The sequence below is a fragment of the Lycium ferocissimum genome, chromosome 10 (assembly GCF_029784015.1).
Source record: "Lycium ferocissimum isolate CSIRO_LF1 chromosome 10, AGI_CSIRO_Lferr_CH_V1, whole genome shotgun sequence".
In the NCBI taxonomy this organism is placed as follows: Eukaryota; Viridiplantae; Streptophyta; class Magnoliopsida; order Solanales; family Solanaceae; genus Lycium; species Lycium ferocissimum.
Genome location: NC_081351.1, coordinates 4,481,537 through 4,502,526, shown reverse-complemented (window position 1 = coordinate 4,502,526; position 20,990 = coordinate 4,481,537). Strand labels below are relative to the sequence as shown.

General features: G+C 37.8%; 1 protein-coding gene and 1 non-coding gene across 2 annotated transcripts; one reads left to right on the top strand and one right to left on the bottom strand.

The window, feature by feature from the left end:
- Nucleotides 1-10,882: 10,882 nt before the first annotated feature.
- On the bottom strand, nucleotides 10,883-10,989 carry LOC132035666 (small nucleolar RNA R71). The gene has a single exon (XR_009409387.1). It is a non-coding gene; the product is annotated as a small nucleolar RNA R71 (small nucleolar RNA).
- A 7,460-nt stretch (nucleotides 10,990-18,449) lies between these two features.
- On the top strand, nucleotides 18,450-20,647 carry LOC132034561 (uncharacterized). Its single transcript, XM_059424959.1, has 7 exons — nucleotides 18,450-18,993; nucleotides 19,130-19,167; nucleotides 19,226-19,384; nucleotides 19,489-19,573; nucleotides 19,665-19,775; nucleotides 19,935-20,055; nucleotides 20,284-20,647. Exons 1-7 carry the CDS (start codon nucleotides 18,450-18,452, stop codon nucleotides 20,645-20,647), a joined length of 1,422 nt encoding a protein of 473 aa, XP_059280942.1.
- The last annotated feature ends 343 nt before the right edge of the window (nucleotides 20,648-20,990 follow it).

Below are 20,990 nucleotides of genomic sequence, written 5' to 3'. Positions count from 1 at the left end.
TATTACCTTAAGTTCATTTCGTTGGCCAAGTATGCTCAGCATATGATGGCCGATATGAGGGCCAGATTTAGGCGTTTAGTGTTGGGCTTTGCGCCCTACTTGTTCGGTGATGCTAATATCGCTACTCAGAATAAATTCATGACCATTACCAAGATGATTATTTTTGGACAAGGTAACGAGGATAGAAAGAAGGAAGAAGAGCAATTGCAGAAAGAGAGGAACAGAGAGTTCCGTAAGAGGGTTAAGTCTACAGGTAACTTCAACCATGGGTGATCTCAGGGAGGTGGAGGCAGATAATTCTTAAAAAAATAGGTAATCAGGACCCACTCCCTCCATAACCAGTGCACCGGGCCCAAGGTTCATGTATGATTAGAAGAGCCGAAGTTTCAGAGCGGCAGGCTCAAAGTCACAGGTCAGTGTGGGCCACAGAGGGTTTCAGAATCCTACGTGCAACAAGTGTGGTAAGAGACACCCAGGGGTGTGTCATTCAGACATGGAAGGTTGTTTTGGGTGTGGTCAGCAGGGCCACTATCTGAGGGATTGTCCATCAACGAGACAAAGTACCAGAGGTAATATGGCTCAGTCCATAAATTTAGCAGATCCTCGTAATTCTCAAGCCCAAATAGTGGGGGGTGTAGCTAAGTCTGGTAATGCAGGCGGAGGTCAAAGCCACTTTTATGTATTAGAAGATCATCCGGATACAGAGGCATGTGTAGACGTTGTTACATGTATCCTGACAGTTTTCACCTTTTATGTTTACGCCCTTAAGGATCTCGGATCCACCTTATATTATGTAACCCCGTTTGTTGTTAAGAAATTTGGGATAGAGCCAAAAAAGTTGTATGAAACCTTTGAAGTATCCACTCCAATTGGAGAGTCAGTTATAGCTAGACGTGTGTATAGAGGTTGTCCAGTTAGAGTTTATCACCGCAATACCATGGCCGACCTAGTAGAGTTGGAAATGTTAGACTTCGATGTAATCATGAGCATGGATTGGTTGGCATCATGTTATGCCACAATAGGCTGTAGAACCAAAATCTTAAGTTTTGAGTTTCCTAACAAACCAGATAGAATGTAAGGGTGATGCAGTAGTGCCCAGGGGGAGGTTAATTTACCATCCCAAAGCTAAAAAGATGATTTCCAAGGGATATTTATTACTTAGTTTGAGTCAGGGATACAGATACCCAGACTCCAGCTTTCTAGTCTGTACCAATTGTTAATGAACTTCCAAATTTTTTTCCTGAAAATCTTCTCGGAGTTTGCCTCAATAGGGAGATTGACTTTGGAATTGATCTACTTCCCTGCACCAAGCCTATATCTATTCTGCCATACAGAATGGCCCCAATAGAGTTGAAAGATTTAAAAGCCCAATTGAAAGATCTTCTTGACAAAGGATTTATCAGACCAAGTGTCACACCTTAGGGTGCATCGGTCTTGTTTGTCTGAAAGAAAGATGGATCTTTTCATATATGTATTGATTATCGTTAGTTTAACAAGGTTAAGATTAAAAACAAGTACCCACTCTCCAAAATCGATGACTTATTTGACCAACTTTAGGGTGCCCAGTGTTATTCCAAGATTGACCTCAGATCAGGGTACCATCAGTTGAAGGTTAAGGAAGTTGATATTACGAAGACCGCCTTCAGGAACCTTTATGGTCATTTTGAGTTCCTTGCTATGTCCTTTGGGTTGATGAATGCGCCAAAAATTTTCATGGATCTTATGAACAGGGTTTTCAAACTTTATCTTGATTTATTTGTCATTATCTTTATTGATGATATCTTGGTTTATTCCCGGAGGGAGATTGACCATGCAGAACATCTCAAAATAGCATTGTGGACACTCCACGATTGCAAGCTTTATGCGAAATTATCAAAGTGTGAATTTTAGCTAAATCAGTAGCGTTCCTAGGCCATGTCATTTCATGGGAAGGTGTGGCAATAAATTTTCAAAAATAGAAGCCATGATAAATTGGCCCAGACCCACTTTAGTAATAGAGATAAGAAATTTCTTAGGTCTAGTAGGTTATACATGCGTTTCATTGAGGGTTTTTCCTTTATCTCGACTCTGTTGGCTAAATTGACTCAGAAGAAAGTCAAGTTTCAATTGTCAGATGCTTGTGAACAAAGTTTCGAGGAGTTGAAAATAAGGTTGACTTCTGCTTCAGTTTTGACACTACCTGAGGGAACCGAAGGGTTTGTGGTGCATTGTGATTCCTTAGAAATTGCTCTTGGGTGTGTTTTAATGCAGCATAGTAAAGTAGTAGCTTATGCATTTAGACAGCTTCAGAGTCACGAAAAGAATTATCCGACTCATGACTTAGAGTCGAAAGCCGTGGTATTTGCATTAAAAATATGACGTCACTATTTGTATAGAGTGCATGTGGATATTTTCACCGACTACAAGAGGTTTCAGTATATATTCAAGCAAAGAGAGCTAAATCTTAGGCAGAGAAGATGGCTTGAATTACTCAAGGACTATGATGTGGATATTCTCTATCATCCAGGGAAGGCAAATATGGTAGATGATACTCTTAGTCGGCGTTCCATGGGGAGTTTAGCTCTCGTCGAGGCAGACAAGAGAAATATGGTGAAGAATGTCCACCGCTTAGCTAGTCTAGGAGTTTGACTTTTGGACTTCGAAGATGGTGGTGTTGTTGTTCAGGATAGGGTTGCATCCTTCTTAGTAGCCAAAGTAATGGAGAAAAAGTTCAATGATCCCTACTTATTGTAGCTAAAAGAGGGGATTCACATGCATAAGATGACGACTTTTGAACAGGGGGAGATGATGGTACCTTGAGGAACTACGACAGATTATCTGTTCTAGATGTGGATAGACTTAGAGAGAGGATCATGTCAGAAGCGTACAATTCCAAGTACTCTATTCACCCAAGTTCCACAAAGATGTATCACAACCTCAAGGAGATTTATTGGTGGAACAACATTAAAAAGAACGTAGCTGATTATGTGGCTAAGTGTCCGAATTGTTAGCAGGTGTAAGCGGAGCTCCAATGGCTTGGTGGGTTGGCTCAAAACATAAAGATTCCTGTTTGGAATTGGGAGATGATAAATATGGACTTCATAATAGGTTTACCTCGCTCATTTCGGAAGTATGATTCGATTTGGGTGATTGTGGACCGACTTACCAAGTCAACGCACTTTTTGCCTCTAAAGACCACCGATTCAGCAGAGGATTATGCCAAGATATATATTCATGAATGTCAGGATGCATGGGACCCCAATGCCCATTATTTAAGATCATAGTGCTCAGTTTATAGTAAATTTTTGGAAATCCTTTTAGAAAAGATTAGGCACTAGGGTGAATCTCAGTACAACTTTTCATCCTCAGGCAGATGGTCAGGAAGAACACACTATTCAGACTCTTGAGGACATGTTGAGGGCATGTGTCCTAGATTTCAAAGGTAATAGGGTTGATCACTTGCCTCTCATTGAATTTGCATATAATAACAACTATCATTATAGTATCAAGATGGCGCCTTTCAAAGCTCTGTATGGGCGAAGGTGTAGGTCGCCAATTGGTTGGTTCGAAGTTAGTAAAGCAGAATTGTTGGGACAAGATTTGGTCCATCAAGCTATGGGAAAAGTCAAGTTGATTCAGGAGCAGTCAAAAACTGCTCAGAGTCGCCAAAAGTCCTATTCAAACGTGCGGCGTAGAGACTTGGATTTTCAATTTGATGATTGGGTATTTCTAAAAGTTTCACACATCAAGGGTGTTATGAGATTTGGGAGGACAGAAAAACTTAGTCCCAGAAATATGGAGCCATACAAAATTCTATGAAGGATTGGTCAAGTAGCTTATGAGCTCGAGTTACAGCAGGATTTGGCTTCCATGCACCTAGTGTTTCATATGTACATGCTAGAGAAGTGTGTGGGAGACCCCTCATTAGTTGTCCCTACTGAAACGATCATAGTTAAAGATGGCCTAACTTATGAGGAAATTTCTGTGGCTATTCTTGATCGTCAGGTTCGCAAGTTGAGAACTAAGGAAGTTGCCTCAGTTAATGTGTTATAGAGAAATCAGAAAGTTAAATAGGCTATGTGGGAAGCCAAAGAGGACATATCCAAGTACCCACAGCTATTTGTAGAGCAAGTAGAAAATTATGAAGATAGACCTCAACGCTATAATCTCCATGTCCCCAGTATTCATTCATTCAGTTCAATATTTATGTATTCATTCAATTCAATATTAATGTATTCATTCAGTTCAGTGGTCGTGCATTCATGTCAATTCAGTGTTTACGTGTGTGACGACACGCTTAGTCGTTTAGAGCTTTTCGTTTTTTTTGTCCCAAAATACCCTTCCTGTAGTTTTATTTCAATATTTATGACTTGCGGGGATGGGTGATGCGGTTCTCGAGGAAACCGAGTGAGTTTGATTTGGTTTAAGTGAAATTTGAGTTTTCTAAGTTAAGGAAATGGAGATGTTTGACCAAAGTCAACATCGGGGGTAACTGCGTAAATTTGGAAGTATTGTCGATTCCTTTAGGTTCAGAATGTGAATTTTTACTTAGTCGAGCCTTTGGTTGGTGTCCCGAGACGTTGGGGGTGTGATTTGGATCTTTGGTTTGAAAGTTGGGTTTTTTATGTTTCGGAGTTGACCTTGGTCAACATCTGTCCAAGACGACTTTGTTTGGGAATTCCGAGGGTGTGAGTGAGTTCATAATGTGTTTTATGATAGAAATGCATATTTGGTTTGCTTTCGGGGGGATTCTGAATGAGTTTCGAGTGTTTGCGAGTGTCGGGAAAAACTAGAAAATTCAGCTTCAGCTGGTTCTGGTTTCCTTCATCGCGATTACGATGAAGGAACGGGAAGCGGGTCGCGATAACGGTGGGCTAGGTCGTGATCAAATAGAGTAAAATATGGGCCGGTTCGGGTAAGCATCTCACGATCGCGAGAATGGCCCTCGCAATCGTGAAGGGTAATGTACTTGGACAGAAATAAATCCCCTCATTTCGTGTTTCACTTTCCTAAACCCATTGTAGGAGAGATGTAAAGCTCGGATTAAGGTTATGTCAAGTGCTATTTGCAAGCTTCTTCATTGGGGTAAGTTCCTAACCTTAATATAAGTGATTATCAATGATTCCTTTCATTAATTTATGATTCTATTCATGTTTTCAAAGTAGTAAAATAAGGGTTTCCATGGAAATGGGTTTTGTTGAAAATTATGAACTTGAGGATTCATTTGTGGTTAGAACTTCATAATTTTTAGGATAAGGACTATCTCGACTATGGGTAAGATGAATTTGTACTTAAACTCCTGTTTTGCCTTTGTGGGCTTGGGGTTACCTTCTTTGCATTCATTTTTGGGTTTCGGACCGAACTATACCAATATGGTTATTGTTGGATTCATGTGACCTCGTAGAGTACTGTTTTTGACTTTAATGAACTCAATTTCGTAATAAAATTACTGTTTTGACCTTCAGGGTTTGGTACGGAGTTTTGTATTGACTTTTTGGACCCGAATCCTTTATATGGTAATATAGGTATCGTTAGATTCGTATTCTTATAAAGATATCATATTTGAAAAGATTGGGCTTGTTCGTAAGCTTAGAGGAAGGGGAAGGCCTTGGAGTGACTCTTCGGCTTCAGATTCAGGCAAGTTGAGACTTACTACATCCTTTATGTAGTGTTATGTGTTGATTAATCTAAATAGGTGGCCTAATAGGGATTTAGGGGTACCGTACTTGTAAGGTGAAGAGCACTTATGCGGGTACCGATGTATCTGTATGGGTAACTAAAACATGAAATAAATACGCAAAGTGATGAAGGTTATGTGTTTAGCCTTCGGGCCATGAGGAATGGTAGATAAATCCATTTAGGTTGGTGTGATTGCTGATTAATTGGGCTACAATGTCCACAGTATATTGAATACTTGTGAATATTGAGTTGAATTGCAGTCATCACTCCACACCCCTTCTAAACTATGAAAAGAGTATTTATACTTGATTTTGACTTGATACTGTGGATTTGTATGGTGTACACATATCCGTTCAAACTCTCATGATATTGTTGGCATTTGATTGATGAAAGACAAGACAGGGGCCTGGGAGGCTGGATATTGGGCATGGTACATAGACGGAGTGATGATGATGATTAGCTAAACGGCTGAGACCCGATGTGATCTGGGAGATCTGGTATTCCGAGTGGGTATATGGACCCCATGAGTCCCCTATGGGTCACGTGAAACCTACTGCAGGAACGTGTGTATACCGGTGTATGTGCCCATTGCATTGCATACTATTCACTTGCATTGCATGCATACCCTTACATTGCATACCATTCAAGCTTGTTTGACTTGATTTCATGCCATATGTGCTTTAAGGATATAAAGATGGGATCTTTATGTTTGTACTTGCCATAATTGATATAAAGATGGGATCTTTATACTTAAACATGCCTTAACTGATGAAAATACTGAATCTTTACGGCCATACTTAGAAAGAAATAAGCTTTATGAATTGATTAAGTTGTGGATATCTTCTTTGTTTGTTGATTGTTTATAAAATGTGGACTTGAACTAACAAAGCAAGAAGAGGAGTATTGGAAGTACCAACCCTTGTCATTGCTATAGTTTAGGATCGGTCAACGATGCTGCTGGGTACACGTGCTTCCCGTACTCACTCTACACTTGATGTACCTTTTGTGTGGAAGTCTAGATTCGAAGACGAGGTTCGCAAAGCTTTAGAGCGTTTCTTGGAGTTAGGGTGAGCCGATGCTGGTCCCACGGTGCTAGACTCCCTCCTATTTTACTTTCTATCATCTTTCATTCCAGATAGTATTTATGTATTAGTCAGACATGTATTTGGTTTTAGCAGCTCTGTACTTGTGACTTCCAGGTTTTGGGAGATGTATTGACTTAGACTATTCCTTGCCCTTGTTATTAGACCTATTATGAGACTTATTATGGTTGTTCTTTATTATTTCTGCAATTTACATATGTTTCACGACTTAGCCATAATTTGGGGATTTTGGGTCGTGAAAATGTGTTCACGTCAGTCACATTTATGTTTCAGTTGCCCTGTGACACTATGCTATACGTATTGCGATGTCCTGTGGGGTTTGTGTTGATGCTCTGGTTAGCTGGTAGGTATTTGAGAAACGTTGGGATAGTCCTATTTATAGAGAAAGCTCTGTCGAATTTTTTGTAAAATTTCAGAGTTAGTCATATTTCTAGCATTGACGTATCATTCGAGGACAAATGATCCTAAAGGGGAGATAATGTAACACCTCATGCCTTCGGGCTATGATTTGACTCGTAAGATGGGGATATAATGGAACCAATCTGGAAAGTGTAGGAAGTCTTTTGAAATCTATAAAAGGTGTAAGAATAATCCTTGGGCAAATTAAAGTTGAAGGCTACACTACAGACCATGTTTTCAAGTGAGTTTTCACAAGACCTCACTTCAAGTGAGCGTAATCCCCTTATTCGTTGGTAATGGGAATACTGCCTAGATAAAAGTGGTAGCCCATTGAAATACCTTTCCATCCATATAAGGACTGGGCCAAATGGATCTATGCACAAAATGTTATGTATATTTTATTAGACATTATGCAGTTTGCGCGGCCAAGCTTAGGGGCAGTGTTACTGCCTTTGCTGCGCGGTCACCTGCGCGGTTGGGAAAACTTGCTCTAGAAAGGGAAGCTCTGAAGAACCCAACTTCCTCCAAGGTTCTATATTATCCAAGGTAAGATTAGCCATATAATATTGATGATTTATTCATATTAACACAAATTAATACCTCCTACTAATGCAATCCATAGATTTTCAAGAAAACCCTTGTCAAGGATTCAAGTGAAGGACTTGGAGTTCTTCATCAAAAGTGTGGTTTTTTTTTTTTTGGGTTTTGAAACTAATAAGGCATGTAAGGGTAACTCTCTACATGTGGGAATGTTATTAATATTCCCCATGCCTCCGTTCATCATGATTTCTTTGAATTACATCAGAAATAGAGATTATGCCCTAGTTCATGAAAAGTTCAGAACTTCTACCCTTTGAGAATATAGTTTCATTGTTGTTTATGATTATAATTCTGAATATTGTGAACTCAGTACGTAATCAGTATAAGCTCATGTTTGACATCCCATGAGTCTCAGTCACAGACCATGTAATGCTTATGTAGAAGTACCACTCTAATTTCCATGAATAGTTCTTGAATCAATGTCTCAATTCAGTATAGAGATAGTCAGTGTTCCATATCAGAACCTCAGTATGAATTCATGTTTCAGTATCCCATATCAGTATTATAGTATGTATCTCAGATCTAAGACATATATTGTTAAATGATAGACACATATATTTGGGCCCGAGGCCATAATTTATATATACATATACTTGGGCCCGAGTCCACAGAGTTGTGCACTTACATATGGGTCTGAGGCCACAGTTATGGACTTTTATAAACAGATGATTTCCCCATGTTTAGTGAGGGCTACTTACGATTATGATTTTTATGCTCAGTTCAGTTATCCTTACGTCTCAATTTCAGTGTTCAGCTATGTGTTATGTTATTGATTTGGGTTGCCATTTTCCCCGAGCATCGCACAACTATTTATATCTTTTACTTGGTTTTACATACAAGTACAATTCAAATGTACTTACGTCCCTTTTTTCTGGGGCCTACATTTCACGATATAGGTACTGGTTTTCAGGATGACGGATCAGTTCATTAGGATCTCCTTCATATCAGCTGCTTGGTGAGCCCCAATTTCCTTCGGGGTACAGTCATTATTTACATTAGATAGCCAGGTATGCCGGGGGCCTTGTCTAGGTAAACAATCAGTATTTCAGTACTCTTCAGAGGCTTCATAGGCTAGAATAGCAGTCAGTTAGTATTTTTAGATATTGTGTTAGCCGTGTTGGCTACACCTTTGTATTCTTAGATTTATCTCAGTATTTCCTATTTATAAGATTCAGTCAGACTTTCAATAGCTTAGCATATTTATAAATTACATTATGCATCAGTTCATGTCCCATGTTGATTCAGCCAGTCATGTGGTTCGCTCGGTCACATCTAATTAGGCACCGAGTGCCATGTTATGTCCAGGCCCAGGTTCGAGGCGTGACAACAAGGACAACCCCTACAGACGCTATGCGCCACGTCCTTGAAAATTGGCAACATTGCGAGTCATAAAAAAGACAATGATACGCCATGGCCCCTAGCTAGGCCACACAATGTGTCTTTCCAATTTTTGGCCAGTCCAAGTCGATTTTGGACTTTATTCAGAGATCCAACCCATGATCAAATCCTAGCACTATATATACTCATTCTACACATTTTTCAGAGGAGAAGAAGACCTTGGAGTGGAATACAATGCAAGGAAGGCTAAGCACATCATTATGGAGCAATGATTCACAGAGTTCATCAATTCTTTCTTTTATTTACTTAGTTGAATAATTGTAAATTATGTAATTGCCAGACCATGAGTGGCTAAGTTCTCTTATTATTCTAGGGTTACGGGATTATTCATGATTGTTGTTAGTTGAAACATGATGTTAGTATACGTTTGATTATCATCGATAATATATTGGTTTAAATAGTTTACTAATGTTATCAGATGCTTAATTATTTGATTGCTTGATCACCAATTGAATACTATCTACGAATTTAGACCATGCGTCTGAAAGGAGAGGTCTATTTCGCGTTATATGATAAGGTAGGGCTTGTTCGGTTCATCTGAGGGTTCACCCAATGCTGATCAACGGCACTGACTAACTTAAATTAGTAAGTGACAGACTGGTATTAGACTTTTACTTTGTTTGCCTCTCTTAGTCCATTATAGGAATTATAAATGCATATTGATTATTTAGAACGTGTCTGGAAACATAGCGTTCAATAGTTAGGATAGGTGACGTAGTGTGGAAGTCCCTTGCGACGTAACATCAATCCTAAGAGTAGTAAACTAGATTTTGAATTGACTATCTCTAGTGGATACGCAACATGATTGAATAAGCTGCCCCGTAACTCAATGATATTTGTCTTCTCTGAATTCTTGATCATACTATTCGGATTGTTTTACTTTATGTTGTTGCTCACGTTACAACTTAAAAAGAATAATAAAATAAACTTGTTCAGACCATTTGGTCTAATTTGAAAGTTATGATTAAATCCTTGTCGGGAACGATACTCTACTTCCACTTTATTACCTGTCGACCATGTATGGTTGCATGTAGGTTGGATTCGGTCAAGTTTTTGGCGCAGTTGTTGGGGATTTAGGGTTTAACTTTCCTTTTAGATTTGATATTTTTTTTCCTTCAGTTTCATGTTAGTTTCCTTGTTTTTATTGATTTGCAGGTACTTAAATGCAAAGGGAAACATTCTGGATAAAAATCTTGTTGAGCCGAACTCTGACCTTGAGATGACTTTGTGTAAGATTGAATGAACAAAAAGCTTTAGCCACACTAGCTAACGAAAGTGAGAATCTGGCTGACTAGACCTTGGACGGTGACCTTGCAAAATTCTTTGATGAACAGGTACCTGTAGAGATGGAAGAAATAGCAGAAAGAGCAGTAATAGAGGTGGGTAGGACTAGGGTGGAGAATATGACCCAAGCCACCATAAAGCCTACTATTGCCGCACGTTTAGAGCTAAAGCAGAATATTGTGCAATTGGTGGAATCATAGAGCCAATTTATAGGTAAACTAGATGAAGACCCGTAACAGCATATACAGAACTTACTGGAGATCACTGACACAAATGTGTTCACTAGAGTGACTCCGATTATATCAGGTTGACACTATTTCTGTTCTCCTTATTGGGGGATGCTAAAGCATGGCTGGAGAAGGAGCTCGCAAATTCCGTACGCACATGGGATGATCTTTCTTGCAGGTTCATGATAAAGTTCTTTCCGTCGGGAAGACTAAGTCTTTGAGAAGTGAGAAAGTGGGTTTTTAGCAGAAAGTGGGGGAAACTTTGTATGAAGTCTGGAAGCGATTCAAGCAATTGCTCAAAGATTTTCCTCATCACAGGCAGTCTAATCATATTTTAGGCCACACATTTATGGAGAGTTTGCATGATGACATGAAGCTGCTTTTTGATTTTGCTTGTGGAGGACAGTGCATGCAAAAGAATTATGAAGAAATAAAAGAATTGCTGGACACAGTGACCTCAAATAATCAGAATTGGCATGACGATGTTAGCATATCTACAATTTCTAAGAAAGCATGTATGATTGAGGTGGATGCAATAACTGCAGTTTAGGTACGAAGTATCTTCATTAACTAATCAAGTCAGTAAGATGCTCACAGCTGCAAAACATTTTCTTACACCACCTACGCAGCAGGTGACGGCTACTTCTGAGTTTTGTGGAGATGGTAACACGAGTGACGTATGCCAACTCAGTCAATAGTCGGTGTACTATGTAGGGCAACATAACCTGAGAGTGAACCAAAATGCTAAATATGGTAATACATACAACCTGCAATGGAGAAATCATCCTAATCTCGGGGTGGCAAACAAGGTGGAAATGGCCTCAAGGAAGTTGTTAGGTCGCATGACCTACTGCCTATCCTATACGTATCCAATTCGCGCTTATAGGATGGAACACATTACTTGACCTATTCTATGCTATCGTCTTTGTGGAATAAACTGTAGGCAAGTAAAGGACACACGATATTTACGTGGAAACCACCCAGCTCAAAAGATGATAAAAACCACGACCTACAGATTTGTAGGATTTCCCCAACAACTTCACTACAACAATGAGCCAACTGCGAGTTACAAATTACAACCTCTGTAATCTAACCCTTACCTCAGCCTTGCTACCCAATCTCTGACTAACAAGTTATCTCTAAGTAGTAAACTTCCTACTTGGAGTTACAATTGTTTGTATCTACTTTAATACTTCTTAATAAACTGATAAAGATACAACTCTATAACCAAACCCAATACAAGATATATAGACTTGTAAACTAAAGAACATTATATACTAAAACAGTTCTCTCAATCCTTCTTCTTGCACTAGGGACGCAACCCCGGATTCATGAATATTCTTGGATATATCTTCTTCGCTCAATATTCTGAATTCTCTCATTGTGGGTGCGCAAACTTCTTCTTGGAAAGACCTAGATATATATAGCCCTTGATGCTCCGCAGGTCGGTTAATGCAAAACCCTGTTTTAGTCGGTCAATAACATGTAATAGGATTTGTGTAGTATTTGGATTCTGGCCTTGTTGGGTTCGCTCCTTGTACGTGAATGACGCTTACTAATCCTAAAAATATGCCAAGGAATCTTTAATACTTGACCACTAAGTTCTTTCCATAATTCTGCAAATCCTAGTTGCTACAGGACTTGTCCACGAACATGTTCACGAACCTGTTTCTTCCACGTGGTTCGTCTGCCTCTGAATCTCAACATTGTATGAGGTAGAACATGTTCTTGTACCTGCTCCACCAATCTCTTTTATTCTTCATCTGCCGTTGAACTGCTTCTAAGATCTTGGCTGGAACATGTTGTCAGACCTGTTTTATATATCTGTATGTCTGTGTCTGCAACTGGTCTTCTCACCTCTGATCACTCTTTGACTCTGATGTTGTTCTTACTCTGTGATGGAACATGTTTGCAGACACGTTCTTCTGTTTGCCTGATTCACATGCTTCATCTGGAAACTCTTTAGCTGAATAATTTGTTCCTTCTGAACAATGTCTTCTGAGTCACTTCACCTCTCCTCACTGCTAGGTCATTCAACCTGTGACCATTCATCCACTGTACATGATGACTTATTTGTATTGACCAATTTGTATACTTGTTCTACTCTTCCATTGAATTTCTTTTAGGAATGTGTCTGTGTTCATCTTCTTCTTTGCTCTACATGTGCCTTTGTGATAGAGCCTCTATGTTGACCATTCATTCTTTTTCCAATCTGCATTCCACCTGCCTTTGTACTGACACACCTTTGTAAATATATCTGTCACCTGTTTGTTCATGTGTTTGCATCTGTTGCTGCTGCTTTATTGCAATGGAACATATCTATGGACCTGTTCTAACCATCCCTGTTCTGCCTGTGCTGCATGCTTTCTTCAGACCTTTTACACTGTCTGGAGCCTCTGCTCTTTGCTTTTTCTCAATCAACTGTCTAGCTTTGTTTAATTATATCCTGATTAATTCACTGTGCTTTCTGGTTCTAAATCTTGCTTTATCAATCATCAAAACTTCACATATGGCTTTATGCCAACAGAACTATCAGCAACAACAACAGATGGAGAAGAGCATCAGTGAGATGTTTAAAAAACTTACGTAGCAGAGTCAGTCACAAGCTAAGGCCATACATAACTTAAAAGTGCAGATGGGACAGTTAGCTGGGGCATAAAAAACTAGACAGAAAGGTGAGTTACCGGGCGATGTAGAGCCTAATTCGAAAGGTACAATTAATGCTATTACCTTGCGGAGTGACAAATAGATCGAGGGGCCAACACAAAAGGTAGCTCATGAGCCATAGTTGACTCTGAAAAGGGTGGTTAATGTTGAGAAGCCACGGTTTGCAACTCACCCAAAACTACCAGAATACATGCCTCGAGAGGTGTGCACCAATCACAAATACTAGAAATATTCCACTCAAAGGATTGAGAAGGTGCACACAACCGATTCCTAAAAATATTACGACAGTGTTGCTAAAGGTGGGGTCCTCCACAAATCAGACAACACTCACAAAAATAAGAACAACCAACTTTCGACCTATTTTTATCCCAAGATACCATGTCAAGAAGAAAAACAAAATATTAAACTAAAAACATTTGAATGGACAAAAGAGAAGTCTAATCTGGATAAACAGCTAATTTCTAAGTCTCCGCCAACAGCGCCAAAACCTTGTTGCTCCCAAATGCACACCTAAGCATACGTGGTAGTAAAAGTAATATAGTGATTTTAGAAATTGGATGTCGAACCCACATGGACTTATGATCAACCATCAACTAAATTAAACTAATTCTAATTATCTAAATGAGAGATGAAATCTGAAGGTTATAATTGTAACTAACTAAAAGAGAAAGAAAAAAAATTATGAACTTCAACCATGAAAGTGCGGATTTTTATGTTGTCAATGAGATAATTGTTCCATGGTTGCGGTTGGTTCACCAATCTTATTGAGTTATCAAACTGTTTCCCTTTAATCCAAAATATCGACGATTGCCAATTAACTAGATATTAACTCTCGTAGTATTCCCCCGAACTACTACTCTATTATTCAAAATAGGTCGCCACCTATATTTCTATGGAATTGGCTTGGTATGAGTGCAATACCTTTACGAGATTTAATTGAACACAGAGACTAAGTATATTCATATCCTAGGCACAAATCCCAGCTCTAGTTTAGGAAATTAGATCACGCTCTCTTTAACCCTTCTTTAATCTAATATCTTTTCCAAGCATGTAAATTAGATAGTAGATAGAACTTAACTGTTGGACAAACAATCAAGCAATTATGCACAGAGTTAAAGAAACAATCAAAATCAATAACTCGTGCTAAAATATGAAATAATCATCAAACGTCAATATTCATGGTTTACCACAACCCTAAAACGTCAAATTTAGCTCCACATAGACATGGAAGAAAAACAACTCATACACAGAAACATAAAAACTAGTAGTAAGGTGTAGAAAAGGTAAAACTAAATAATTCCTACCTCCACGGCGGCTCCATGCTCTCTTTAGGTCAAAAGTTGTGAACTCGCAATCATAAATGATCCAAAGTTATGTAAAAACCGTATCTTATGGACTATTTATAGGTGTAAAAAGAGCCCAGACGAAATAACCTAGTCCAAAACAAATTGGAAAATAATTTTGGCCGAAAAATGACTCAATGTACCGCATCAGTAAACACATATAAAAGTTCGCTATCTGTTGTACGCCGCGAGGTGCCAGGTACGTTCTTGTTCTCCCGTTTCAATTGTTTCTTTTGATCTCTTTAAATTGCTCTAATAATTGGAGTAATTTTGAGACAATAATTATGTCTCTTTCTTGTCTGCTCTCCTTCTCTCTCTTTTTTCTTTCTTTCTTTCAATTTTTATTCAATCTTGCTCCAAATCTCTTTAATTTTGAATTTTTTTAAGGGAAAATAAAACTCTATGTCTATTTGGGGAAGAGATTTACTCGAAATAGCCCATATTTCTAATATTATCCGAAATGGCCCTATTATACATCATCATACACTTTGATATAGGTTTATACATCGTCTACATTAAGAGTATAACGTTGTATACCGTGTGTATAAATATTGTTTCAAAAAAAAAGTTGGCTATTCGGATGTAAATTAAAAATATGGTTACGTTGATGTAATATTTTATGCTAGATTATATATTAATGAAATTATCCCTTTTTTTAATTCCTACACAATAAAATATAATATTAAACACAAAGCAATATGATAATACTCAAAAGACGATTAAAGTACTAAAATGTGAGACATACAATGACTATATGCATTTTTGGCCGAACAACTAATATCACGCGCTTTACACATCTTTTTTCCATTCAAGAAAACTAAAATAGCCGCGGTTGATGTTTTCCCCATTTATCTTCTACTTGAATTAAGACATGGATGAAAGAGTTATCATAGGTGAGTTCGGATTTTTACAAACAAGGATAACTAAATAGTCTTGCGTATGCACAAGAACAAATATTTCACTTTTAAGTTAAGATGGTACGGCATAAGTCAAATAAGAACAATTAAAGCTTTTATAAAAGATCTACACTAAGAAAATTGAATGTTGCTAGCTTCTAAAATATAATGCTTTTACAGCCAATATCATCCACACTCACCTCAAGTCCAAGCAATATGGTCGCTAATGTATAACTATAAGCACAATCGATGATATACTGCATCTAGTACAACAGCAACGACAATTAGGCCCTCAAAACCCACGCAACTTGTAATCGGCGATATGAATCCTCACTATCCACGTCGCTCCATTTAAGTCCTCTTAGTCTAATAGCAATCTCTTACAAACCAAGCAAATTTGCATATAAGAAAAAACTTAGAGGGTGCCAGATGAAAACTTCATACCATGATTATCATGTATCCGCTGTGTTGAAAGTCTATACTTTTAGTATAACCTCAGGAGAAGGTTCCCTTTTGTTGAAAACATCATTTAAAATAGTCTTTGAGATTAAAGAAGCTTTCAGCAAATTCAGCGCTGCAAGCTTTAATAAAATCGATGAGGATCAATATATTTTTCTTCTAAATGCATCATTCATGTTTAGTTCAATGATGTGAATCTTGAAGCGTTCTCTTATAGTTCACAAAATGTATTTGTGGTTTTTCAACTTCAAGCTGCTTCTTCTGAGCAAGTCACTGATATGGTTTAACCGGTTCAATTTATTGCTTGCTTGTGACTTTTTTGATGAACATAATCTTTTTTTTTTCTCTGTGCTTAGTTGATTTAGCTTGTTTCGAAGGAGACAACTTTCCATGATTTCCCTTCTTTTCTCCCTCTCCTCTTACACAATTACGGCTCAATGTCAAACAATATTTTAGTAAAAAAAAAGAAGAAGATAGAAACTAGTCAGCTATATAAATCTTCAATGTCCATGTCACTCTATTTGAAGTCATTTCAGTCCAATATTATACTTCTATTAGACAAAAATAAAAGTAAAAAGCACTAAAACTTAATCCCTACTAATTGGTATTGCCTAATATGAAGTTTATTCCCTTTTCCTATTATTTAATTCGGGATTATAGTAGTGGGGGAAGGGTTGCCTTAAAATGACCCTCTTTCAGATGCTTAAAAGATAACAAAATGTATATTTCCGGATATTCTAAATGACGTAAATGTGAAACTCTGATACATTGACACACCATAATACAAGGATTCTCCCGAAAAAAATCCAACTATTTTTGAATAGATAATGAAACAATAAGTATGCAAGGATCCTTATTCTAATTAGTGGGAATTTTTTCAAGGGTGTTAAAGATTTAATATGTACGTACAAAAAGTAATATTGACCTATACTCAAAGTATAATCTTTTGAGGAAGGATGTTCAGTTGACTGAGCCTACGCGGCTCGGCCACTGGTCCTACATTTCTTGTGTTTTCTCAGATTGTAATAAAGTAAAATCATCTCCACCAAGTCTGCATATCAAACATTTCCTCTTCTAGCTGAAGTATTTCTTGTTGAAACCAAAGTGTGGATACCATTAAGGGAAAAAGGTCAAAAATATCCCTCTACTTTGTTTTGATGGCTAAAAATATCATTCGTTATAATTTTGGGTCATTTATGCCCTTGCTGTTATGAAAGTTAACAAATATATCCTTCATTTAACGGAGATCCATAAATTGATTTAAAAAACCTGATTTCATAAAAATAACACATTCCCATATTTTACCCGCCTCGATCCGCCTCTTAAAATAACTCAAGTCTTCCTTCTCTCTCATATTTTCTCCTCCGGCGACTTGGCTCTCAAGCCCTGTTGGACATAAGAGTAACTCATCTCCAATTTCTAATGATACGAATTTGGAGAAGAAAGGAAGAGGGAAATCCCTAAATTAGAATTGTGAAGTTGATTGTCAATTTAGGGATTTTGGTCCCAAACAACAAACACAAAAGGACGTTACAATGCAAGGAAAAATAAATGATGGGCCAACAGAAAATTCTGATCAAGGTGAATTTGGGCCCAAGCTATTTCACATGCTCACAGGGCCCAGTTCTTCCACAACTTGAATATACAGATATACACGAGAATATACACATCATGAGAATGTCTTGGCATAATTCTGATATTGGATAAGAATAGTACAGCTGTAGATAGTACAAGTTTGTTAGAATAGAAACCAATAGAATTAAAGCAAGTGTATAGATATTATTCTTTCTCTACATAGTCTACTATAAATACGTGTAAAAACAATAATGAAAACATCCGAATTTTTTTCATATTTTGAGTCTTCTGTTTTTTTACCTTCTAACGTGGTATCAGAGCAAAATTAATTTGCAGATCTGGTTCTTGGTTTTTTTCTGGAATTCGTTTTACTAATCTTATTCTTTTTTTCTCCTCAGTTTTGCTTTTATTCTTCAAAATGGTTGAATCATCTGAAACTACTCTTGCCACCCCTACTGCTATTGTGTTTAACACCATAGACAGTAGCAGTCCATACTTTCTTCACCCTTCAAACTCACTAGGGATGTCCTTGGTGAACTCTATGTTTGAAGGGAAAGGGTATGGTGGGTGGAAAAGGACTGTCCTTATTGCTCTATCAGCTAAGAATAAACTTGGCTTCATTGATGGTAGCAATAAATCACCTTCTCTCAACAGTACTGAGTACAAACTCTGGAACAGGTGCAATGATATGGTGACCTCTTGGTTGCTGAATTCCTTATCCAGAGAAATCTCAGACAATGAATGTTCTTTATTCAAAGACAGCTGAGGAACTTTGGAATGATCTTGAAGCTAGATTTAGACAAGTTAATGGTGCCAAGCTTTACCACCTACAAATAAGAAATGAGTGACTTAGTTCAGGGTTCTAACAATTTCCACTTACTATATACTAAAATCAAAGCTTTATGGGATGAATTAGACATCGCATACACTAAAACAAGTTGCTCATGTGCTTGTGAATGTGGAGGAAAGGATAAGGTGCTAAAATCTGTGCAAGATGAGAGACTAATTAAATTTCTTATGGGCCTAAATGACACTTTTGCTACTGTTAAGAGTAACATTATAATGATGAGTCCCTTCCATGATTGGCCCCTTCCGACGGTTAATAAAGCTTATGCTTTACTGATACAAGATGAAAAACAAAGAGAGATATCTATTCACTCTAATTTCTCTAATGACTCCTCTTCTTTCTTGGTTAATGGTGGCAACAACCCAGGTGGACAGTATTCAGGAACTAGGAACCCTAATTTCAAAGGAAAGAAAAGCAATGTGGTGTGTTCCTTTTGTAAGAAGGTGGGACATACAGTTGATAAATGTTATAGGGTGATTCGTTTTCCTTCTAATTTCAAGTTCACAAAGACAAGGGGTTTTCAGAGGGATGTGAAAAGTAATTTTGCTCAGCACCGAATCTGGATACTCAAACTACATCTCTAGTGCAAACCTGAATCAACTAAGTGCAGAACAATTTACTCAGCTAGTCTAGTTGCTGAATCAGACTAAAGTAAACCAACCAACATCTTCAGTCTCAGATGCTAATGCTAATGCTGCTCTTGCAGGTAATGTGATGAACAAATCTATCTTCTGTTGGATTTCTATCAATTCTAGCCCTTGGATTCTAGATTCAAGGGCAACTCAAAGATATGTGTTTTGATTCTAGGATTCGCATTACTCTTAGAGCTCTGCCTTATTCTGTGAATGTAAATCTTCCTAATGGTTTCAAAGTTAAAGCTACTCATGCAGGCAGTGTTGCTTTATTTCCTGAACTTATCATTCACAATGTTCTCTATGTTCCCTCTTTCAAGCTTAATCTCTTGTCTATTCATAAGATGTGTACTCAGCTGCAGTGTCTAATCACTTTTTCCTCCACTCAATTGTTTTGCAGGCCCCTTCAGTGAAGAGGCCTCTGGTACTTGGTCAAGCTAGCCATGGCCTTTATCAGTTGTTTCCCTTCAGTTCCAAGCCTAAGAGTTTACTCAAGAAAGATGAAGTCTCATTTCAGCTTCTATTTTCCTAGTTCAGTTCCTACTTTTTCTAGTTGTATTTCTGCACCTGTTTCAGTTCCTGTTAAAGAAAACTCTAATGTAAGACTATGGCATGTAAGGTTTGGGCATATGCCTTTTTCATCAATGAAGAATCTCAGTTCCTTTCTTTTTAAGTCTATTTCTGATTGTAAGTGTGATGTTTGTCTTTTGGCAAGACAATCCAGACTGCCTTTTCCTCTAAGTATCATAAAAACCAAAGAAGTTTTTGATCTCATTCACATTGACACTTGGGGGCCCTATAATAAAGCAACCTACAATGGATATAAGTATTTTTTGACCATTGTAGATTATTTTGGTAGAGCTACTTGGACCTATCTTCTAAACTCTAAAGGAAATGCTTTTTCTATGCTAAAACAGTTCTTAAGCATGGTAGAAAGACAATTCAACAAGAAATTTAAACAAATAAGGTCTGATAATGCTCTAGAGCTTGGAAAGGGAACCATTGAATCTGAATTTCTTTTAAACCAAGGCATTTTACACCAAAATTCTTGTGTAGCAACTCCACAACAAAATGGGGTTGTGGAGAGAAAGCATAGACACTTACTAGAGACTTCCAAGGCTTTACTTTTTTAATCAAACTTACCTATAGTCTATTGGGGAGAGTGTCTTCTAAATGCTACTTTCCTTATTTACAGATATCCCTCTAGAGTTTTAAATGGAAAAACACCCTATGAAGTCATTTTCCAACATCCTCCTGATTATCAATATTTGAGGTGTTTTGGTTGTCTCTGTTTTGTTTCCACTCCAGCACAAAATAGGTCAAAATTTGCTCCTAGAGCCAATGCTTGTGTCTTTATAGGTTACCCATTTGGTCAAAAAGGATATAAAGTTCTTCATCTTAAAACTAGAAAGATTTCTGTTTCAAGGGATGTGGTCTTTCATGAAGAAACTTATCCTTTCAAGTCATCATCAGTTTCTTCTCATTTGACACTTTTCCCTTCTTCACCTAACACTAACCTTTTCTACACAATCTGTGTCAGAACTTGTATTAGAAAATAACATAACATCACCACCAACATCATTTTTTTCAACTTCACCATCAACACCTCAAACACTACTACCCATGTTACCTAATGAAATGCCTCAACCAATGTCACCTGATACTCTACTACCAGATGAACCCAATCAACAACACACCCTAGATCAAAATGACCCTGCTCATGATCCTGTTCCTACTATTATACCTAGACAATCCACTAGAACACACAAAGAACCTGCATATCTATCTGATTACATTTGTGGGAATGTTTACTTAACTCATCTTACATCCTGTTTCTCTTGTCCTGTTTCACCTACCATCTATCCTTTTGTCGGTCTTTCTTCTGATAATCAGTTGGTTTTC

Excerpts from the sequence above, each read along its gene's own strand:
- LOC132034561 (XM_059424959.1), top strand. The coding sequence starts at position 18,450 with ATGAGTGACTTAGTTCAGGGTTCTAACAATTTCCACTTACTATATACT. Across the intron at positions 19,574-19,664 it reads CTTCAGTTCCAAGCCTAAGA|TTCCTGTTAAAGAAAACTCT; the intron begins GTTTACTCAAGA and ends CACCTGTTTCAG. Across the intron at positions 20,056-20,283 it reads AAGAAATTTAAACAAATAAG|ATATCCCTCTAGAGTTTTAA; the intron begins GTCTGATAATGC and ends CCTTATTTACAG.